The 24,362-nt window shown below is 45.1% G+C and overlaps 1 protein-coding gene across 2 annotated transcripts in view; it reads left to right on the top strand.

Annotated features, from left to right (window-relative positions):
* Positions 1-24,362, top strand: part of LOC126194922 (derlin-1) — a 160,897-nt gene that overhangs the window by 98,674 nt on the left and 37,861 nt on the right. For both annotated transcript variants that reach the window (XM_049933301.1, XM_049933300.1), the window contains exon 5: positions 1,211-1,359. In XM_049933301.1, the coding sequence (XP_049789258.1) occupies positions 1,211-1,359 (149 nt within the window). The remainder of the gene's footprint in view (positions 1-1,210; positions 1,360-24,362) is intronic.

The raw sequence follows: 24,362 nt of genomic DNA, 5'->3' as shown, positions 1-24,362 counted from the left end.
AATTTAAAATGTATAGAATTGGCATATTTAGAGAAAGCTTTTGAGAGTGTTGACTGGAATAGTCTTTTGGACTTCTGAAGCTAGCAGAGGTAAAATTCAGGAAGCAAAAGGTATTAACGACTTGTATAGAACCCACACTACAATGACAAGAGTAAAAGTGCGTGAATGGGAAGCATTGGTTGAGAAGAATGAGTCAGGGTTTTAGAGTATCCCCAATGTTATTCAGTCTGTATATTGAGCAAACAATGAAGGAAACCAAGGAGTAATATGGAAAGGGAATTAAAAGTTCAGGGAGAAGAAATGAATTTTTGAGGTTTGCCAGTGACTGTGATTCTGTCAGAGAGAGCAAAGAGCAGTTGAACATCATGAAAGGTCACTTGGAAAGACGTTATAAGGTGAATATCAAAAAAGTAAAACTACAGTAAAGGAGTCTAGTAAAATTAAATTGGGCGACACTGAGAAATAAGATAAGGACATCAAACACTAAAAATATTACTTAATTGTTTTTTCTGAAGTTGGTTGTCTATTGTGTAGAGGTCTAAGTGAATAAGAGAAAAGAGATCTGCAGGTGCCTTATCTGCAACCACAGCTCTTTTACCACGTTTGTATCCATGAATATAAATAATCAATCTGCAGAAATCATGAGGTAGGATACTCACTGGACTGAATTTTCATCTGGTGAAGTTGGACCTTATACTTCACATTACGTAGACTTCTAAGGAAGGAGGCCAATCATGACTGTTTCTTAATACAAAAAATCCTGTTTTAGTAAGTTTCATACCCTACAAATTTGTATCGGAATTAGTGGAATTAATTTTCTGAAAAACATTTTTGTAATATTGAGAAGTCAAAAATGTGTTAATACTCGTCATAGCATTTTTATATGGTAAGTTGATCATGTAGTTTATCAAAATCACATAAATTCACCACAATTTTGTCAGTAGTGAAATCTTTTGTCTTACACAATTGTGAAAAATAAAGGCTGTAAATAATTAACAAAAATCTGGGAGTAGTGCACTGAGTAATGATGGGGGATCTTCCCCCTAACCATTTGAACTTTGGTCATCTCTACAATTTGCACAACTTCTTAATACATTATATTGGCCATGCAAGTGTATAGTATCTGTTCCCTTGTATGTATTGTAGATTTCCTAGCAAATGTTTCTAAAAGTTTGATTGTTAATATAATGCTTTATAATTTCAATTCCAGCTCCTTATGGTTTCCATGGTCCTCAGTGTTCTGTATGTTTGGTGCCAGCTAAACAAAGATGTCATAGTAAGCTTTTGGTTTGGAACCCGCTTCAGAGCTACATATTTACCATGGGTCCTCTTTGCCTTTCATCTTATTATTTCTGGAGGGTAAGCACAATTAGCTATACAAAAAAGTTATTAGACTAAGAGAGAGTAGTAATATTAGTTATGACACAAAAAAGTAATCTGTTGCATTAGGACCTTAGCTGTTTGTAAATTGAAGCAGGAGTTCCTTCTAACTGAAACCAGCTTTCTTATTGTACCAAATGATAGCTGGACACATTGAAGTGAGCCAGTGACTGAAAAGGGGTGCTTGCGCTTATAGGGAAGTCTTACAGCAGCTGGAGTGGATTCTGTTTTGTTCCTTGGTGAGAGGACTGGAATTAGAATGAGGTGTTTTCAACCTTGTGTGGCTAATTGAGGAGGTACGTGAGTGAGAAGTGGTGGTTCCAAGGTTTAGAAAGCTGACAGTGGCTGGGACAGTTGTGTGCTGATCTTATGCCTTCCATACCACACCAGTGATGACCCAGGGAGAGGATGATATGGCGGCTTGTTGATACCACCATCCTCGTGGCTCGGTTTTGGAGTCAGGATTTTTAGATGTGATTTCCTTTATCAGATTTCCTGCTTCAGTCAACCTATCTCTTTAATTAAGTTTTTCATTTTGCTTTAATTATATTTGCTTAGGTAATTACAATGGTGTAGATACCCATAAGGTAATTTTTTCTTTAATTCCAAAATTTTCTGCTGATCATTGTGTTGTCTATGTTCTAGAATGCATATGGAAGTATACTCCCATTCTAAACATTTAATAGTTATTGCAATACAAACCTGTAAAATGTGAGTGCAGAAGCAGAAAAAAATAAGGCTGTGCAAAATGTATGTGAGGACTTTAAAAATTCAACTTTGTTGACATAAGCATACCAGGAAGATGATTTCGTACAGGATGTTGTTTACACATTAACAGACTGGGAAAAGCCTTTGTTAGTCATAAGATCTTGGATATCGTCCATGTGAAATGAAATGTGCAGCAAGGCTTTAAGCAAATTATATCTTCGAAAGGGAAAAGTTTGTGTGTAATTTAATTTAATTTGCAATGTGATGAAACAGTGTCAATAATGGCCTCTAACAAGACCAAGAGCAAGGACGACAATGCTTTCTTAGGGTCAACAGTTCCAACTTACACAATTACAGTGTTTGTAATTCAGATTTGCCAGGTGCCAGTGATGATAAAATATGTACTCTGCAAGTCATTGCCTGTTTTATAAAAAATAAATTATTAGAATTGGAACATTGGTGTATCATTTTTAAGTTACTTAGAGAGAATATGTGGCTAGCCAGGCTGATAGAGTATTTGCAGTTCACGTTCTGTTGTTTTTAACATTTTATCATATAAGCAACCAACTTATTCTAATGAATTTAGTGTGGCATGAGTACGAGTTGGAACAAATTGTTATTTATTGACAAGTCAAAGAAGGCAAAGTAGGACTCTGTATATGAGTGTCAGACAGAAAAAAATGGGGTTGAAAATGATTTTTGATGACTTTTTTAAAAAATATAGAGATTCATGGTTTTCATGTTCCCCATTAATAACAATTATCTCCTTTAGGAAATGTAAAAATACAAAAATTACCTGGTACACAAAAGGACTGGCAGACAAAAGGACTGGCAGAAATCGCTCATATGGTATCGAATATATAAAAATGAGCACAATTGAGGGATTTGGATTACAATGCTTACTTTAAAAGTAAAAAAAAGTACTACAAAGCAAAGATCATACAGGCTAAAACAGCAGTATGTGAAAGGCACATAGAAGGTGCTCCAAATAACTACAAGGCAGGGTGGAAAGTCATCAGACCAGTGAATTCTTCCAACTGGGTCTGTCAAACACCGCTTGATCCAGGAGAGTTAAATGACTACTTTGTCACATCAGTCAGAGAAATAGACAACATTAAAACCACAGTCATGTCTGCAAGGGATCTGCGTGGTCCCCAGTTTCCTGAAAGGGCTTCGTTTCATTGGAATAAAATCATGCCTGATAACGTCCGTAAAACTATTTCCAAAGCATCTAATTCCAAAAGTATGGACTGTGGCTGGATGTCTAATTATGTTGTTAAACAAATAGATCACTTGATAAGCAAGCCACAAAGTTTTGTTCGTAATAAATGTTGAGTATGTATTTTTCCAGGACTCACTCAAAATCTATCCCCATTTTCAAAAAGGGTCATAAGCAAATCCCCCAGAGCTACCAACCAGTTTATATTGTGCCAGTATTCTAAAAAATATTTGAATCACTCATGTACATTCAATTAACCCTGGAGCATATAGAATACTGGATATTTAGGTTTTTTGCTAGGCAACACTGCTTTTTCTCAGATTGTTGGCACACTAGCTATATCTCTATTTGGTCTCAGCTACCGACTGTTGTTAGTTTCACTCTGTCGCCTTCGGGTGCCTGTGGTTCCATGAATCTGTTGGCAGAACGCTATTGGTGTACAAAGTACCCCGCACGTCTGATCCTGTAAGTAAATACATAGTTGATATGCATGTTCAAACATGTGTAGATATTTATATCAGATCGGTAGTTTGAAAAAGCTAATTAGTTTGGTATTTATTTAGGGAAATGACACCAGAAGAAGTATCCAAAATTCTGCAAGAGTTGTCAGATTATAAACTCTGCAGCAGTGGGATTGGGATGAGGAGGTGGAAGTAATTCAATAAAGTGAGCATGGCAGTGATATTGAACAAGACACACTATCTGTTACTAAAGGTGGCAATAGTGATTCAAAAGAAAAGTAAACGTGGAGTTTTTTATTGGAAGACAGAATGTTACCAATTGGAGAAAAACTGAATACTTTACCCCCAGGATGTGATTTGATGGAAAGGACACATGAGCTGAAAACGGACAAAGTAGATGCCATTCATCCTTCCTTGCAGCCATTTGTTCTCAATGGCAGAAATTTGTACAACCTCGGGCCGTATGTGACTATCGATGAGAAATTCCATGGGTGCTGCAATGTGATACAGAATATTCCCAATAAGCACGCAAAATATGGACTCAAGATCTTTCCTACGTCCAAATCAGAAACATTTTTACTTCTAATTCATGGATCTTTTACATATAGCTTGGAGGTATACTGGGGAAAATAAGAGGGTGGCCCATATCAGACCCCAAACAAGCCAAACGAGATAATGCTGCACCTGATTCCTGATGTCAAAGGTACCAATAGGAATGTCACATTTACATCATCATTATTATTATTATTATTATTATTATTATTTCTTTACTTTCTCAGACATTAAGTCTGGTTAAAAATGGAAAGTGACACGGACCTTGATCAAGAGTCATTTCCTTTTAACTGTACGGTATGTGTTATATTGCATTTAGGAACTTTCGGGTAATTGAACATGTATCAATAATTACTGATTTCTGTAGTTGTATATATATAAGTTTGGATGTAGCTGTATTGCGTTCATGTACTGGTGGATATTGTGTGGTATGACTCCTGTAGTTAATAGTATAATTGGTATAATGTCAACTTTATCCTGATGCCACATGTCCTTGACTTCCTCAGCCAGTTGGATATATTTTTCAATTTTTTCTCCTGTTTTCTTTTGTATATTTGTTGTATTGGGTATGGATATTTCGATTAGCTGTGTTAATTTCTTCTTTTTATTGGTGAGTATGATGTCAGGTTTGTTATGTGGTGGTGTTTTATTTGTTATAATGGTTCTGTTCCAGTATAATTTGTATTCATCATTCTCCAGTACATTTTGTGGTGCATACTTGTATGTGGGGACGTGTTGTTTTATAAGTTTATGTTGTAAGGCAAGCTGTTGATGTATTATTTTTGCTACATTGTCATGTCTTCTGGGGTATTCTGTATTTGCTAGTATTGTACATCCACTTGTGATGTGATCTACTGTTTCTATTTGTTGTTTGCAAAGTCTGCATTTATCTGTTGTGGTATTGGGATCTTTAATAATTTGCTTGCTGTAATATCTGGTGTTTATTGTTTGACCCTGTATTGCAATCATGAATCCTTCCGTCTCACTGTATATATTGCCTTTTCTTAGCCATGTGTCAGATGCGTCTTGATCGATGTGTGGCTGTGTTAGATGATACGGGTGCTTGCCATGTAGTGTTTTCTTTTTCCAATTTACTTTCTTTGTATCTGTTGATTTTGTGAGATCTAAAGGGTTGTAGAAGTGGTTATGAAATTGCAATGGTGTAGCCGATGTATTTATATGAGTGATTGCTTTGTATATTTTGCTAGTTTCGGCGCGTTCTAGTAAGAATTTTCTTAAATTGTCTACCTGTCCATAATGTAGGTTTTTTATGTCAATGAATCCCCTTCCTCCTTCCTTTCTGCTTAATGTGAATCTTTCTGTTGCTGTATGTAGGTGATGTATTCTATATTTGTGGCGTTGTGATCGTGTAAGTGTATTGAGTGCTTCTAGGTCTGTGTTACTCCATCTCACTACTCCAAATGAGTAGTTCAATATTGGTATAGCATAAGTATTTAATTATAGCTTTTGTCTTGTTTCTTGCTGTCAATTCTGTTTTCAGTATTTTTGTTAAGTCTTTGTCTATATTTTACTTTTAGTTCTTCTTTAATATTTGTATTATCTATTCCTATTTTTTGCCTGAATCCTAGATATTTATAGGCATCTGTTTTTTCCATCGCTTCTATGCAGTCGCTGTGGTTAGCCAATATGTAATCTTCTTGTTTAGTGTGTTTTCCCTTGACTATGCTATTTTTCTTACATTTGTCTGTTCTGAAAGCCATATTTATATCATTGCTGAATACTTCTCTTATCTTTAGTAGTTGGTTGAGTTGTTGATCTGTTGCTGCCAGTAGTTTTAGATCCTCCATGTATAGCAAATGTGTGATTTTGTGTGGGTATGTTCCAGTAATATTATATCCATAATTTGTATTATTTAGCATGTTGGATAGTGGGTTCAGAGCAAGACAGAACCAGAAAGGACTTAATGAGTCTCCTTGGTATATTCCACGCTTAATCTGTATTGGCTGTGATGTGATATTATCTGAATTTGTTTGGATATTAAGTGTGGTTTTCCAGTTTTTCATTACTATGTTTAGGAACTGTATCAATTTAGGATCTACTTTGTATATTTCCAATATCTGTAGTAACCATGAGTGGGGTACACTATCAAAAGCTTTTTGGTAATCAATGTATGCGTAGTGTAGCGACCTTTGTTTAGTTTTAGCTTGATATGTCACCTCTGCATCAATTATCAGTTGCTCTTTACCTCCTCGTGCTCCTTTGCAACAGCGTTTTTGTTCTTCATTTCTAATTTTGTTCTGTGTTGTATGTGTCAATAATTTCTGTGTAATGACTGAAGTTAATATTTTGTATATTGTTGGTAGGCATGTTATGGGGCGATATTTAGCTGGGTTTGGTGTGTCTGCTTGATCTTTAGGTTTCAGATAAGTTATTCCATGTGTAAGTGTATCAGGGAATGTGTATGGGTCTGCAATGTAACTGTTAAATAATTTAATAGAATTAAACATTCCACGTGGGAAAAAAAAAATCTAAAAACAAAAGATGATGTGACTTACCAAACGAAAGCGCTGGCACGTCGATAGACACACACACAAACACAAAGATACACACAAAATTCAAGCTTTCGCAACAAACTGTTGCCTCATCAGGAAAGTGGGAAGGAGAGGGAAAGACGAAAGGATGTGGGTTTTAAGGGAGAGGGTAAGGAGTCATTCCAATCCCGGGAGCGGAAAGACTTACCTTAGGGGGGAAAAAGGACTGGTATACACTCTCGCGCTCGCCCGCGCGCGCGCGCACACACACACACACACACACACACACACACACACACACACACACACACACACATATACAGACATAAGCAGACATATTTAAAGACAAAGAGTTTGGGCAGAGATGTCAGTCGAGGCGGAAGTGCAGAGGCAAAGATGTTGTTGAATGACAGGTGAGGTATGAGTGGCGGCAACTTGAAATTAGCGGAAATTGAGGCCTGGTGGATAACGGGAAGAGAGGATATATTGAAGAGCAAGTTCCCATTTCCGGAGTTCGGATAGGTTGGTGTTAGTGGGAAGTATCCAGATAACCCGGACAGTGTAACACTGTGCCAAGATGTGCTGGCCGTGCACCAAGGCATGTTTAGCCACAGGGTGATCCTCATTACCGACAAACACTGTCTGCCTGTGTCCATTCATGCGAATGGACAGTTTGTTGCTGGTCATTCCCACATAGAATGCGTCACAGTGTAGGCAGGTCAGTTGGTAGATCACGTGGGTGCTTTCACACGTGGCTCTGCCTTTGATCATGTACACCTTCCGGGTTACAGGACTGGAGTAGGTGGTGGTGGGAGGGTGCATGGGACAGGTTTTACACCGGGGGCGGTTACAAGGGTAGGAGCCAGAGGGTAGGGAAGGTGGTTTGGGGATTTCGACCTGGTACAGAAGCAAATAACCAGAGCCACTTCCTCATCCTCTCAAACCCAGAACCTCCCACAGAAGAACCACAAAAGTGCCCCACTTGTGACAGGGTACTTTCCGGGACTGGATCAGACTCTGAATGTGGCTCTCCAGCAGGGATACGACTTCCTCAAATCCTGCCCTGAAATGAGATCCATCCTTCATGAAATCCTCCCCACTCCACCAACCCACCGTCCACCTAACCTTCGTAACCACTTAGTTCATCCCTATGAAATCCCCAAACCACCTTCCCTACCCTCTGGCTCCTACCCTTGTAACCGCCCCCGGTGTAAAACCTGTCCCATGCACCCTCCCACCACCACCTACTCCAGTCCTGTAACCCGGAAGGTGTACACGATCAAAGGCAGAGCCACGTGTGAAAGCACCCACGTGATCTACCAACTGACCTGCCTACACTGTGACGCATTCTATGTGGGAATGACCAGCAACAAACTGTCCATTCACATGAATGGACACAGGCAGACAGTGTTTGTCGGTAATGAGGATCACCCTGTGGCTAAACATGCCTTGGTGCACGGCCAGCACATCTTGGCACAGTGTTACACCATCCGGGTTATCTTGATACTTCCCACAAACAGCAACCTATCCGAACTCCGGAGATGGGAACTTGCTCTTCCCGTTATCCACCAGGCCTCAATCTCCGCTAATTTCAAGTTGCCGCCACTCATACCTCACCTGTCATTCAACATCATCTTTGCCTCTGCACTTCCGCCTCGACTGACATCTCTGCCCAAACTCTTTGTCTTTAAATATGTCTGCTTATGTCTGTATATATGTGTGTGTGTGTGTGTGTGTGTGTGTGTGTGTGTGCGCGCGAGTGTATACCGGTCCTTTTTTTCCCCATAAGGTAAGTCTTTCCGCTCCCGGGATTGGAATGACTCCTTACCCTCTCCCTTAAAACCCACATCCTTTCGTCTTTCCCTCTCCTTCCCTCTTTCCTGATGAGGCAACAGTTTGTTGCGAAAGCTTGAATTTTGTGTGTATGTTTGTGTTTGTTTGTGTGTCTATCGACGTGCCAGCGCTTTCGTTTGGTAAGTCACATCATCTTTGTTTTTAGATATATGTTAAATAATTTAGTTAGATATGAATGTGTTGAGGTGAACTTCTTTAGCCAGAAATTTGCTGTTTTATCTTTTCCAGGGGCTTTCCAATTGTGAGTAGAATTAATTGCTTGGGTGACTTCATGTGGTATCATCTTGTATGTGTCCGTTTCCGCTTGTATCCACCGTGCATGTCTGTTATGTTGTACCGGGTTTAACCATATGTTGCTCCAGAAGTGTTCCATTTCTGTTATGTTTGGTGGATTGTCTATTTTAATGTGTGTGTTATCTATTGTTTGGTAAAATCTCTTTTGGTTTGTGTTGAATATATGGTTTTGTTTCTTTCTGTTTTCACTTTTTTTGTATCTTCTAAGTCGTTTGGCCAACGCTTGTAATTTCTGCTTCTTTTCATGTAATTGCTCTATCGCTTCTTGTTGTGAGATTTTACCTAACCTTTTTCGTTTTTTTCTGACATTTCATTTCTTATAAATTGTGTTAGCTGTCCGATGTCTTTTCTCAGTTTTTCTATTCTGATCTGTAGCCTGTGTTGCCATGCTGGCTTTGTGGGTTTCTTCAGTGTGTTGGTTGGTTCTGATCTCTGCCTAGTGTGTATATTTAGTGTAGTGAGTGCTCCTATATAAACCAGTAGTTGTAACTCTTCCATAGTTGTGTTTTCATTTATTTTGTTGTGTATGATTGTGTTGATAGTTTTTATTGTTGTTTCGACTTGTGGGTTATTTGGCGGTCTATGCAAGAATGGTCTAATGTCTGTATTTATGCCTTTGTATTCTATATATGTCAGCTGAAATTTTTCTTCTATATCTAACATGTGTGTCACTTCGTGTTCTATTTGTACTTGTTCTGGTGGCTGTCTTAACATTTCGTTTTCCTCTGATTGTGTAATTGACGCGTTTTGTTCTTTGTTTGTTTTCTCTGGGATGTTTGAGTCCATTACTGTATTTTCTTCTTCTTCTGATTGCACATAATTTTGTTCCAGTATTTGTTGTATATGTTGTTTGATGTTTTCTAATTCTGACTGGGGTATCCTGCTATTTTTTATTATTACACGGATCTGATCAGCTAGTCGTTGTTCTGTTAAAAATTTTAATTCCGGGTATCTGGTAATAAATGTTGTGTGTACTTGTGATCTGTATCCAGTTGTGTTGGTTCCTAGGTTTGTTGCTTGGTAATAACAGAACATGAGGTGTCGATTAACTTCATCTGACCATCTCATCCTCTGTCTTTGTTTTCCTTCTAGGGTGGTTGCAGGAAGCATATCCTGCAAAACACCTCTATTTGGATTTAAATCATTTTCCAGTTGGCTAGCAGTGTCGTTACCATTGTGGGCGGGCATAGGGTTCAAGCGTCGTCCCCAACCATGACGGCGCTTGTCCGAGGCTTCTTTAGTTCTGTCCTGACCAAGTAATCACACTAAAAGGGGGGTTAGCCCTATTAGTGGTTTGTTCTTTTCGTCGCCTTTTACGACTGGCAGAACATATTTATTATTATTATTTCTTTACTTTCTCAGACGTTAAGTCTGGTTGAGAATGGAAAGTGACGCGGACCTTGATCAAGCGTCACTTCCTATTAACTGTACGGTATGTGTTATATTGCATTTAGGAACTTTCGGGTAATTGAACATGTATCAATAATGACGGATTTCTGTAGTTGTATATATGTGTTTGGATGTAGCTGTATTGCATTGATGTACTGGTGGATATTGTGTGGTATGACTCCTGTAGTTGATACTATAATTGGTATAATGTCAACTTTATCCTGATGCCACATGTCTTTGACTTCCTCAGCCAGTTGGATGTATTTTTCAATTTTTTCTCCTGTTTTCTTTTGTATATTTGTTGTATTGGGTATGGATATTTCGATTAGTTGTGTTAATTTCTTCTTTTTATTGGTGAGTATGATGTCAGGTTTGTTATGTGGCGTTGTTTTATCTGTTATAATGGTTCTGTTCCAGTATAATTTGTATTCATCATTCTCCAGTACATTTTGTGGTGCATACTTGTATGTAGGAACTTGTTGTTTTATAAGTTTATGTTGTAAGGCAAGCTGTTGATGTATTATTTTTGCGACATTGTCATGTCTTCTGGGGTATTCTGTATTTGCTAGTATTGTTGTTATTATTATTATTATTATTATTTTCGATTAAAGAGAGCGTTTGAACTTGAATTCCTTTATGATGATTGTTTATGTTTTTTTCTGAGCCCAAATTTTCTTCATGTGTTCACTGTGTTGTTTCTTTCGCTCCGCTGTTCATTTGCATCCTGGTCTCTTCTGTGTTGTGGTGTCAAATTTATGTTTTTTGATGATGTTCCTGAATTCAGTTCTATTTTCTGCATCATTTACTGTTATGTGTGCTTGTCTGAGGTCCTCTTCAACTTCTTTTATCCATTTTGTTTTTCCCCTGCCTGAGTTGATGACTTTAAGAATTCGCTTTGAAATTCTGTTTTCATTCATCCTGTGGACATGTCCGTAGAACTGCATTATGTCCGTAGAACTGCATTATGTCCGTAGAACTGCATTATGTCCGTAGAACTGCATTATTATTATTATTATTATTATTATTACATATCTGCTAAAGAAGCAGCTCACTTGTGTTGGTACACTGAAGGACAGAATAGAGATACTTGTTGAATTCCAGGAAGGCAAAAATCAACAAGTTGGGTCATTACTTTTTGGATTTCAAAAAGACGTCATTCTCAAATCATGTGTACCAAAGAAAAATGGCTCAGATACATAAACTACCGAAACTTGACAATAAAACAAATAATGATGTACTATAACTTGGAAAATGGGGAGTTGACACCGTGAATCAATTATATAATTCGTACAATGTCCCGTGTGGCAAGAGGCGATGGCAAATGCGTGTCTTTTACTCTCTTGTGAATGCACAGGAATCAAGGCACAGAGTTTGTACTCCTCAAATCTAAAATAACTTGCATCATGCAAGAAAATTCTTTTTAAGAATTTAGCAATGGCATTTATGGAGCCACATCAGACTGAAGGATCTAAAATAATGTGTTGGCCTAGTGACATTTCGGGATTCTTGATGAAATGGTGAGAAACCTTGGAAAAAAGAGACATACTTCCATCTACTTCTCAAGAATCAGCAACCAAGATTCTTGATGAAATGGTGAGAAACCTTGGAAAAGAGACATATGTCCATCTACTTCTCAAGAATCAGCAAGCAAGAAATGTGGGCGGTGTGTGGTTTGTGGCTGAGCAGCAGGTGTGTGTGATATATGCAAAAAGTTTGTTTGTAAGAAATGTGACAGTTGTTTATGCTTGCAACAGCTGTAATGCCAAAGTCGTTTTTTCAACTGTGGCTTATGTTCATGAGGCTTAAATTGTAAGGGACGTGTAAAAAAATGAAAAATAAAATAGGTAAACCTTAAGCGAAACATTTTCTATTAACTTTCCTTGAAATATTTAAATTTCATCGTAAAAAAAGTTCAAATAATCAGTCAGGTTCAGAAAGAAGTATAGAATTAAAATGCTCAGTAACATTAACATTATTCATAAAACGAATGTCATTTTCCCAAAGATTGAGATTTTGTTATGTAAATTGTGCACTGGGCTATAAAATACCCCACCTGTCCGCTTGACTAATGAAAATGTGGCACGCCTGATCGAGGGTTAAGCAATTATTTTAAAAAAACATAACATCCTTGCCAATGGTCAATACAGATTTCAGCCAGGTAAAAATAGCACCTCAGCTGTTCTGGGAATTATTGATCAAACTTTAACAGCTTTTGAAACTAAGAAGCCAGTGTCACTTGCATTATGCAATCTAAGTGAAGCATTCGACTGCATTCCTTTTAACATATTGCTAACAAAATTAGAATATTATAGTATATAAAAATGTAATTTAGCTGTAATTTCTTCCTACCTGAACAACAGAAGACAATTTGTCTCAATTAGAAATACACACTCCTCTTAGTAGAAATTGGTCCAGATGCATCACATGGCTCTGTCCTTGGCCCGTTTTTCATTGTGTATCACAGTTGGTTATCTGGTCTGCTGATGATACGATTTTACTTCCTTTGCATCACGTCATCCCAACTCTGGATAAGATTACACAGGAAACTCTTGACTCTGCATTAAACTGGTTTGCTGCCAATAAACTTTTCTGTAATCCAGATAAAAACCAGAAGGGCTGCCTAAAAATATAGATAACAAATGTGTCAAACTCTTAGGAACATGTATTTATTCCAAACTCAGTTGGGAAGAACATATCAACAAGTCGGTAAAAAGATTTCGTGATTGTCCTACCTCATGTGAATATGGTCAGCAATAATCATCTCTGTATGACATATTTTGCACTCTGTCACGTACATCATATGGTCTACTCATACGGGGTCATTCTCCTCAAATCAGTGACATTAAAAAAATTGTGCATGTAATATGCAAGGCTGGGCCAAATCAGCACTGCCGCTCTCTTTTTACCAGGCTTAGGGTAATAACAGTTGTGAATATGTAAGTCTTCACCCTTTGTCAAGAACAACAAAAAAAAAATTTGTTATTAGGAAAACAATTCACGAACATGACACTAGAAATAAGGGAAATGTTGACATCCCAAGTTGTATGTTACCAATAACAGAAAACTCCCATAAAGTGAATACGCTAAAAAATTTTAAGAAGTTTCTTCTGGCTGCTCTATCTTGCAATTCAAAAAATTAAAATTTAATTTATATGACTGGCTAACAAAAAATCTGTGTTATGATATTAGGATTGCCACAAGTCCTGGAACTCAAGGAATATCAGGGAATTTCAAACGTGTTGGGGGAAGCATCAGGGAAATTTGGAAAAACACTGGAAAAATCTTGTTTTTTGTCCCAGTAGATGAAATGGTTTGGTTACTGAAATGTCATGCTGGCTGAACGCAGCGGAGTACGTGCGCCACTTCATACTTCTCATTCTCACTTTCTTCTCCTCTTCCTACCATAGCCCTCTGCTTACAGTCAGTGCTACCATCACTTCTTGACACTAGCGTAGCAGCTGCTGACGAGAGGCAGGGAAGCATGAGGAGTGGTTTGTTTGGAACTGATTCTGAGAGATTGTTGGTGCAGTGGCTGGAGACAGCAGTCGTGTGTGCGTGTGTGTTTGCGTATGTGCACCTCTATAAAAAAAAATTAAAAAAATCCTCAAGGCGTGCTGCCACTGATGGGATAGGTGACTGTTGAGGTGGAACAGTCATTAGCAGGCAACCTCTAGGGAACCTGCCATACCTCAGTTGTATAAGTCTTACTCAGGTATGCAGGGCTCTGTCAGAGTGGACCCTTATTTCCCTAGCTGCTCGTAGGACCAAGATGGAACCCACGAAATCATCATAATATCCTTCCAGTGGGAAGGTTACTGCCTGGGAGTATTCACACCCATTCATACAAGAGAATGAGAGAGGTTAGTCCTCCTGATAATAAGAATACTTTGTCTGGTACCGTGTGCCGTGGAATTTGAATCCGCGCCACTTGTCATGGACGTCGAAGACCCCCTAGAAGTCTCTGCACAATCGCGCCGTAAACTGTGGCGGCACGCACCTCCTGGCCCGCTTTTAGTGTTAGGGTGCCCCAGTGGAACACGTGGTTCCAGCGGCCAATAGCGGCGCCTCCGATAGCGTACTAAAGCGCCTGCCTCTCAGGCAGCCAGTCAGTCTAATCTCGCGAACGTCTGTTGACTCAGCTTACTTATTTGTTCTGTGTACGAGTGGACGTGTTTGTTCTGTGTACGAGTGGACGTGTTTGTTCTGTGTACGAGTGGACGTGTTTGTTCTGTGTACGAGTGGACGTGTTTGTTCTGTGTACGAGTGGACGTGTTTGTTCTGTGTACGAGTGGACGTGTTTGTTCTGTGTACGAGTGGACGTGTTTGTTCTGTGTACGAGTGGACGTGTTTGTTCTGTGTACGAGTGGACGTGTTTGTTCTGTGTACGAGTGGACGTGTTTGTTCTGTGTACGAGTGGACGTGTTTGTTCTGTGTACGAGTGGACGTGTTTGTTCTGTGTACGAGTGGACGTGTTTGTTCTGTGTACGAGTGGACGTGTTTGTTCTGTGTACGAGTGGACGTGTTTGTTCTGTGTACGAGTGGACGTGTTTGTTCTGTGTACGAGTGGACGTGTTTGTTCTGTGTACGAGTGGACGTGTTTGTTCTGTGTACGAGTGGACGTGTTTGTTCTGTGTACGAGTGGACGTGTTTGTTCTGTGTACGAGTGGACGTGTTTGTTCTGTGTACGAGTGGACGTGTTTGTTCTGTGTACGAGTGGACGTGTTTGTTCTGTGTACGAGTGGACGTGTTTGTTCTGTGTACGAGTGGACGTGTTTGTTCTGTGTACGAGTGGACGTGTTTGTTCTGTGTACGAGTGGACGTGTTTGTTCTGTGTACGAGTGGACGTGTTTGTTCTGTGTACGAGTGGACGTGTTTGTTCTGTGTACGAGTGGACGTGTTTGTTCTGTGTACGAGTGGACGTGTTTGTTCTGTGTACGAGTGGACGTGTTTGTTCTGTGTACGAGTGGACGTGTTTGTTCTGTGTACGAGTGGACGTGTTTGTTCTGTGTACGAGTGGACGTGTTTGTTCTGTGTACGAGTGGACGTGTTTGTTCTGTGTACGAGTGGACGTGTTTGTTCTGTGTACGAGTGGACGTGTTTGTTCTGTGTACGAGTGGACGTGTTTGTTCTGTGTACGAGTGGACGTGTTTGTTCTGTGTACGAGTGGACGTGTTTGTTCTGTGTACGAGTGGACGTGTTTGTTCTGTGTACGAGTGGACGTGTTTGTTCTGTGTACGAGTGGACGTGTTTGTTCTGTGTACGAGTGGACGTGTTTGTTCTGTGTACGAGTGGACGTGTTTGTTCTGTGTACGAGTGGACGTGTTTGTTCTGTGTACGAGTGGACGTGTTTGTTCTGTGTACGAGTGGACGTGTTTGTTCTGTGTACGAGTGGACGTGTTTGTTCTGTGTACGAGTGGACGTGTTTGTTCTGTGTACGAGTGGACGTGTTTGTTCTGTGTACGAGTGGACGTGTTTGTTCTGTGTACGAGTGGACGTGTTTGTTCTGTGTACGAGTGGACGTGTTTGTTCTGTGTACGAGTGGACGTGTTTGTTCTGTGTACGAGTGGACGTGTTTGTTCTGTGTACGAGTGGACGTGTTTGTTCGTTGTACGAGTGGACGTGTTTGTTCTGTGTACGAGTGGACGTGTTTGTTCTGTGTACGAGTGGACGTGTTTGTTCTGTGTACGAGTGGACGTGTTTGTTCTGTGTACGAGTGGACGTGTTTGTTCTGTGTACGAGTGGACGTGTTTGTTCTGTGTACGAGTGGACGTGTTTGTTCTGTGTACGAGTGGACGTGTTTGTTCCGTGTACGAGTGGACGTGTTTGTTCCGTGTACGAGTGGACGTGTTTGTTCCGTGTACGAGTGGACGTGTTTGTTCCGTGTACGAGTGGACGTGTTTGTTCCGTGTACGAGTGGACGTGTTTGTTCCGTGTACGAGTGGACGTGTTTGTTCCGTGTACGAGTGGACGTGTTTGTTCCGTGTACGAGTGGACGTGTTTGTTCCGTGTACGAGTGGACGTGTTTGTTCCGTGTACGAGTGGACGTGTTTGTTCCGTGTACGAGTGGACGTGTTTGTTCCGTGTACGAGTGGACGTGTTTGTTCCGTGGACGAGTGGACGTGTTTGTTCCGTGGACGAGTGGACGTGTTTGTTCCGTGGACGAGTGGACGTGTTTGTTCCGTGGACGAGTGGACGTGTTTGTTCCGTGGACGAGTGGACGTGTTTGTTCCGTGGACGAGTGGACGTGTTTGTTCCGTGGACGAGTGGACGTGTTTGTTCCGTGTACGAGTGGACGTGTTTGTTCCGTGTACGAGTGGACGTGTTTGTTCCGTGTACGAGTGGACGTGTTTGTTAGGTTTCCTTGTGACTCCGTTGTTCGATGTCGTCCTCGTCCGGCCTTGTTGTCGTCGTCGTCGTCGTCGCCGTCGCCGTCGCCGCCGCCGTCCGGCCTTGTCGTCGTCGCTGCCGCCGCCGCCGCCGCCGCCGCCGCCGCCGCCGCCGCCGCCGCCGCCGTCGTCCGGCCTTGTCTGTGTACGAGTGGACGTGTTTGTTCCGTGTACGAGTGGACGTGTTTGTTAGGTTTCCTTGTGACTCCGTTGTTCGATGTCGTCCTCGTCCGGCCTTGTTGTCGTCGTCGTCGTCGCCGTCGCCGTCGCCGCCGCCGTCCGGCCTTGTCGTCGTCGTCGTCGTCGTCGTCGCCGCCGCCGCCGCCGCCGCCGCCGCCGCCGCCGCCGCCGCCGCCGTCGTCCGGCCTTGTCTTTGTCGTCGTCCGGCCTTGTCTTTGTCGTCGGCCGGCCTTGTCTTTGTCGTCGGCCGGCCTTGTCTTTGTCGTCGGCCGGCCTTGTCTTTGTCGTCGGCCGGCCTTGTCTTTGTCGTCGGCCGGCCTTGTCTTTGTCGTCGGCCGGCCTTGTCTTTGTCGTCGGCCGGCCTTGTCTTTGTCGTCGGCCGGAGACAGCAGTCGTGTGTGCGTGTGTGTTTGCGTATGTGCACCTCTATAAAAAAAAATTAAAAAAATCCTCAAGGCGTGCTGCCACTGATGGGATAGGTGACTGTTGAGGTGGAACAGTCATTAGCAGGCAACCTCTAGGGAACCTGCCATACCTCAGTTGTATAAGTCTTACTCAGGTATGCAGGGCTCTGTCAGAGTGGACCCTTATTTCCCTAGCTGCTCGTAGGACCAAGATGGAACCCACGAAATCATCATAATATCCTTCCAGTGGGAAGGTTACTGCCTGGGAGTATTCACACCCATTCATACAAGAGAATGAGAGAGGTTAGTCCTCCTGATAATAAGAATACTTTGTCTGGTACCGTGTGCCGTGGAATTTGAATCCGCGCCACTTGTCATGGACGTCGAAGACCCCCTAGAAGTCTCTGCACAATCGCGCCGTAAACTGTGGCGGCACGCACCTCCTGGCCCGCTTTTAGTGTTAGGGTGCCCCAGTGGAACACGTGGTTCCAGCGGCCAATAGCGGCGCCTCCGATAGCGTACTAAAGCGCCTGCCTCTCAGGCAGCCAGTCAGTCTAATCTCGCGAACGTCTGTTGACTCAGCTTACTTATTTGTTCTGTGTACGAGTGGACGTGTTTGTTCTGTGTACGAGTGGACGTGTTTGTTCTGTGTACGAGTGGACGTGTTTGTTCTGTGTACGAGTGGACGTGTTTGTTCTGTGTACGAGTGGACGTGTTTGTTCTGTGTACGAGTGGACGTGTTTGTTCTGTGTACGAGTGGACGTGTTTGTTCTGTGTACGAGTGGACGTGTTTGTTCTGTGTACGAGTGGACGTGTTTGTTCTGTGTACGAGTGGACGTGTTTGTTCTGTGTACGAGTGGACGTGTTTGTTCTGTGTACGAGTGGACGTGTTTGTTCTGTGTACGAGTGGACGTGTTTGTTCTGTGTACGAGTGGACGTGTTTGTTCTGTGTACGAGTGGACGTGTTTGTTCTGTGTACGAGTGGACGTGTTTGTTCTGTGTACGAGTGGACGTGTTTGTTCTGTGTACGAGTGGACGTGTTTGTTCTGTGTACGAGTGGACGTGTTTGTTCTGTGTACGAGTGGACGTGTTTGTTCTGTGTACGAGTGGACGTGTTTGTTCCGTGTACGAGTGGACGTGTTTGTTAGGTTTCCTTGTGACTCCGTTGTTCGATGTCGTCCTCGTCCGGCCTTGTTGTCGTCGTCGTCGTCGCCGTCGCCGTCGCCGTCGCCGCCGCCGTCCGGCCTTGTCGTCGTCGTCGTCGTCGTCGTCGCTGCCGCCGCCGCCGCCGCCGCCGCCGCCGCCGCCGCCGCCGTCGTCCGGCCTTGTCTTTGTCGTCGTCCGGCCTTGTCTTTGTCGTCGTCCGGCCTTGTCTTTGTCGTCGTCCGGCCTTGTCTTTGTCGTCGGCCGGCCTTGTCTTTGTCGTCGGCCGGCCTTGTCTTTGTCGTCGGCCGGCCTTGTCTTTGTCGTCGGCCGGCCTTGTCTTTGTCGTCGGCCGGCCTTGTCTTTGTCGTCGGCCGGCCTTGTCTTTGTCGTCGGCCGGCCTTGTCTTTGTCGTCGGCCGGCCTTGTCTTTGTCGTCGGCCGGCCTTGTCTTTGTCGTCGGCCGGCCTTGTCTTTGTCGTCGGCCGGCCTTGTCTTTGTCGTCGGCCGGCCTTGTCTTTGTCGTCGGCCGGCCTTGTCTTTGTCGTCGGCCGGCCTTGTCTTTGTCGTCGGCCGGCCTTGTCTTTGTCGTCGGCCGGCCTTGTCTTTGTCGTCGGCCGGCCTTGTCTTTGTCGTCGGCCGGCCTTGTCTTTGTCGTCGGCCGGCCTTGTCTTTGTCGTCGGCCGGCCTTGTCTTTGTCGTCGGCCGGCCTTGTCTTTGTCGTCGGCCGGCCTTGTCTTTGTCGTCGGCCGGCCTTGTCTTTGTCGTCGGCCGGCCTTGTCTTTGTCGTCGGCCGGCCTTGTCTTTGTCGTCGGCCGGCCTTGTCTTTGTCGTCGGCCGGCCTTGTCTTTGTCGTCGGCCGGCCTTGTCTTTGTCGTCGGCCGGCCTTGTCTTTGTCGTCGGCCGGCCTTGTCTTTGTCGTCGGCCGGCCTTGTCTTTGTCGTCGGCCGGCCTTGTCTTTGTCGTCGGCCGGCCTTGTCTTTGTCGTCGGCCGGCCTTGTCTTTGTCGTCGGCCGGCCTTGTCTTTGTCGTCGGCCGGCCTTGTCTTTGTCGTCGGCCGGCCTTGTCTTTGTCGTCGGCCGGCCTTGTCTTTGTCGTCGGCCGGCCTTGTCTTTGTCGTCGGCCGGCCTTGTCTTTGTCGTCGGCCGGCCTTGTCTTTGTCGTCGGCCGGCCTTGTCTTTGTCGTCGGCCGGCCTTGTCTTTGTCGTCGGCCGGCCTTGTCTTTGTCGTCGGCCGGCCTTGTCTTTGTCGTCGGCCGGCCTTGTCTTTGTCGTCGGCCGGCCTTGTCTTTGTCGTCGGCCGGCCTTGTCTTTGTCGTCGGCCGGCCTTGTCTTTGTCGTCGGCCGGCCTTGTCTTTGTCGTCGGCCGGCCTTGTCTTTGTCGTCGGCCGGCCTTGTCTTTGTCGTCGGCCGGCCTTGTCTTTGTCGTCGGCCGGCCTTGTCTTTGTCGTCGGCCGGCCTTGTCTTTGTCGTCGGCCGGCCTTGTCTTTGTCGTCGGCCGGCCTTGTCTTTGTCGTCGGCCGGCCTTGTCTTTGTCGTCGGCCGGCCTTGTCTTTGTCGTCGGCCGGCCTTGTCTTTGTCGTCGGCCGGCCTTGTCTTTGTCGTCGGCCGGCCTTGTCTTTGTCGTCGGCCGGCCTTGTCTTTGTCGTCGGCCGGCCTTGTCTTTGTCGTCGGCCGGCCTTGTCTTTGTCGTCGGCCGGCCTTGTCTTTGTCGTCGGCCGGCCTTGTCTTTGTCGTCGGCCGGCCTTGTCTTTGTCGTCGGCCGGCCTTGTCTTTGTCGTCGGCCGGCCTTGTCTTTGTCGTCGGCCGGCCTTGTCTTTGTCGTCGGCCGGCCTTGTCTTTGTCGTCGGCCGGCCTTGTCTTTGTCGTCGGCCGGCCTTGTCTTTGTCGTCGGCCGGCCTTGTCTTTGTCGTCGGCCGGCCTTGTCTTTGTCGTCGGCCGGCCTTGTCTTTGTCGTCGGCCGGCCTTGTCTTTGTCGTCGGCCGGCCTTGTCTTTGTCGTCGGCCGGCCTTGTCTTTGTCGTCGGCCGGCCTTGTCTTTGTCGTCGGCCGGCCTTGTCTTTGTCGTCGGCCGGCCTTGTCTTTGTCGTCGGCCGGCCTTGTCTTTGTCGTCGGCCGGCCTTGTCTTTGTCGTCGGCCGGCCTTGTCTTTGTCGTCGGCCGGCCTTGTCTTTGTCGTCGGCCGGCCTTGTCTTTGTCGTCGGCCGGCCTTGTCTTTGTCGTCGGCCGGCCTTGTCTTTGTCGTCGGCCGGCCTTGTCTTTGTCGTCGGCCGGCCTTGTCTTTGTCGTCGGCCGGCCTTGTCTTTGTCGTCGGCCGGCCTTGTCTTTGTCGTCGGCCGGCCTTGTCTTTGTCGTCGGCCGGCCTTGTCTTTGTCGTCGGCCGGCCTTGTCTTTGTCGTCGGCCGGCCTTGTCTTTGTCGTCGGCCGGCCTTGTCTTTGTCGTCGGCCGGCCTTGTCTTTGTCGTCGGCCGGCCTTGTCTTTGTCGTCGGCCGGCCTTGTCTTTGTCGTCGGCCGGCCTTGTCTTTGTCGTCGGCCGGCCTTGTCTTTGTCGTCGGCCGGCCTTGTCTTTGTCGTCGGCCGGCCTTGTCTTTGTCGTCGGCCGGCCTTGTCTTTGTCGTCGGCCGGCCTTGTCTTTGTCGTCGGCCGGCCTTGTCTTTGTCGTCGGCCGGCCTTGTCTTTGTCGTCGGCCGGCCTTGTCTTTGTCGTCGGCCGGCCTTGTCTTTGTCGTCGGCCGGCCTTGTCTTTGTCGTCGGCCGGCCTTGTCTTTGTCGTCGGCCGGCCTTGTCTTTGTCGTCGGCCGGCCTTGTCTTTGTCGTCGGCCGGCCTTGTCTTTGTCGTCGGCCGGCCTTGTCTTTGTCGTCGGCCGGCCTTGTCTTTGTCGTCGGCCGGCCTTGTCTTTGTCGTCGGCCGGCCTTGTCTTTGTCGTCGGCCGGCCTTGTCTTTGTCGTCGGCCGGCCTTGTCTTTGTCGTCGGCCGGCCTTGTCTTTGTCGTCGGCCGGCCTTGTCTTTGTCGTCGGCCGGCCTTGTCTTTGTCGTCGGCCGGCCTTGTCTTTGTCGTCGGCCGGCCTTGTCTTTGTCGTCGGCCGGCCTTGTCTTTGTCGTCGGCCGGCCTTGTCTTTGTCGTCGGCCGGCCTTGTCTTTGTCGTCGGCCGGCCTTGTCTTTGTCGTCGGCCGGCCTTGTCTTTGTCGTCGGCCGGCCTTGTCTTTGTCGTCGGCCGGCCTTGTCTTTGTCGTCGGCCGGCCTTGTCTTTGTCGTCGGCCGGCCTTGTCTTTGTCGTCGGCCGGCCTTGTCTTTGTCGTCGGCCGGCCTTGTCTTTGTCGTCGGCCGGCCTTGTCTTTGTCGTCGGCCGGCCTTGTCTTTGTCGTCGGCCGGCCTTGTCTTTGTCGTCGGCCGGCCTTGTCTTTGTCGTCGGCCGGCCTTGTCTTTGTCGTCGGCCGGCCTTGTCTTTGTCGTCGGCCGGCCTTGTCTTTGTCGTCGGCCGGCCTTGTCTTGGTCGTCGGCCGGCCTTGTCTTTGTCGTCGTCGTCGTCGGCCGGCCTTGTCTTTGTCTGGCACCTTAAAATCTATAAAAATGACTGCGTAATGTCTCACTTTTGGTCGAAACTAACAGGTCAAAGCAGGTGGAACTTGATAAGAAATCACAGAAACTCAGTGAATATTATATTATTGTTTAGATGCAACTAAGGGCATTGTCATGTGCTCAGGTATCATGAACATGGATACAGTGCAATTGAAATAAGAATGGGCATCCCAGTGGATAACTGATGTGGAGCAATGGACACGGATGAATGGAGACACTGAAAAGACTGCCACTTTCATTATCACATTCAATTCTCTGACACTGCTTGCACGTAGTACGGCAGGATTCCTTCGGCTTAATGTTCAGCCTTACATACCAAACCCTATGCAGTTCTATAAGTGTCAGCGTTTTGGTCATAAACCATGAGTTGTGGAGTGCAGAAAAGCAGCTGACACTGGGACTGACTGCCCATCTGTGAACTGCTCTGGGTACCACTGAGTCTGGAGCTGAGACTGCCCTCTTTGTGCTGAGAAACGCAAAATACAGGAAATAAGTGACCAAGCAGATCCCTATGCTGAAGCTAAAAAAGAGTATAAGGTAACAAAACCCCCTGTCTTTGCCATCTCATTTTCATCCATGGTGCACAAACCTGTTCCCAAGTCGGACGCTGCAATGCAGACAATGTCTGGTTTGCCTGTATCCACCACAATCACCTATACTTGCATGTGTACATGCCAAGGAAAAAAGAGCAAGGACAAACTAGTTCAGGCAGCTGCAGTAGGAAAGACCAATAACAATTGAGCAGGGATCATCCAGAAGGCACACATAAAGCAGAGTGCCTCTCAACACCCCCTTCTCCCTCATCCTTGATGGGACAGGGAGCAGGGAAAGGAACCCAACGTTCAGGTGGCAAGCTTCCCAGGCGTCATCAGATGTCATTCTGGCACGTCTGACTGATGAGGATGAGGGGAATGTCATGGAGTTAGATGCCTTGGATCCAGGTAGCCCTTCCATTTACCCTCACTCTACAAGCCTTCCTGATGCAAAGATACAGGTAAAGTAAAATCACACCAATGACTGGTGTTTACAAGAAACACATTTTAAAGATACAGACATCCCTGTGCTACGGGGCTATATGCTATACTGCAAAGATGACCTGTTGTGGGGAAAGAGCCAAGGGAGAGGTTGCAGCATTCGTCACTAATGCGTACCATTCTTCTGCTGTCTCCCTGGATACTGGCCTGCAAGCAGTAGCAGTTGAAATTTATGCATGTCGGAGGCATACAGTTTGCTCTCTGTATTTACATCTGTTGGATGCAATAGGTTCTAAGGCTCCCCTCAGATCTTATGGAACAACTCCCTCGACCATTTCTCCTCCTGGGAGACTTCAATACCCATCTTGTCGTGTAGGGCTTCACCTCTACTTGGCCTGAAGATGGGGTTTTGGAGAGCCTCCTGACATCTCAAGAGCTATGCATCGTACTCATTTCTGTGCTGCTACTGGATTATTCATGGCCATCAACCTATGTCTCTTCTCTCCAGCCCTTCCCAACTCTGTTCACTGGGAGGTCATTGACAACCTTTATTCCAGTGACCACTTCTCAATTTGCTTTCGCCTAATGTTGCTGGAACGCAAGTCACCAACATGGATGATTGGCAGGTCTAACTGCGCATTGTTCAGCCAGTAGGCTGTGTTTGAACACTGTGACAACATCCAGGAATGGGTGGACCACATCACTAGTGGGATCCATCATGGTGCTGACCTGTTTATACCACAGTCTTTCAGTCCTCTTAGGTAGTGACTTGTACCCTACTTGACAGAAGAGTGCCGTTCAGCCATCCAGGCCAGATGTGCAGCTCTTAGACGGTTTAAATGCTGCCCAACAGCAGACAACCTCACTGCTTTTCGTGTCAAGAGAGCCAAGGCTTGACGTATCATTAAGAAAAGCAAAAAGCACTCGTGGCAAACATTCCAGGATTCCATTAACTGTTCCACATGTTTTACAAAAGCATGGGAAGCCATCAGGAGGATTTCCAGTAAACACAGCCATTTACCAATAACAACAGTGCTGAAGCAGGTGCGTCTCCGAATGACGCCCAGATGCATTGCTCAGACACTGGCCAGAATATTTGCAAAAACCACAGCCAATACAATCCAGGATCTGGCATTCCATCATTACTGTGCAACTGTAGGGAGAGGCAAGTTGGACTCAGATCCAACTGTTCTGAAGCCCACAACTTTCCTTTCTCTACATGGATGCTTTAATCAGCACTGTCAGAGACTCATGATACTGCACCTGCTCACGACAAAATTTGCTACTGAATGCTTACACTTGCCAGCGGCATCAAAGGAAATCCTTCTCAAATGTTTTAATCTTACATG

Source organism: Schistocerca nitens, chromosome 7, assembly GCF_023898315.1.
Source record: "Schistocerca nitens isolate TAMUIC-IGC-003100 chromosome 7, iqSchNite1.1, whole genome shotgun sequence".
NCBI classification, from domain to species: Eukaryota; Metazoa; Arthropoda; class Insecta; order Orthoptera; family Acrididae; genus Schistocerca; species Schistocerca nitens.
This window is presented reverse-complemented; position numbering and strand designations above follow the sequence as displayed.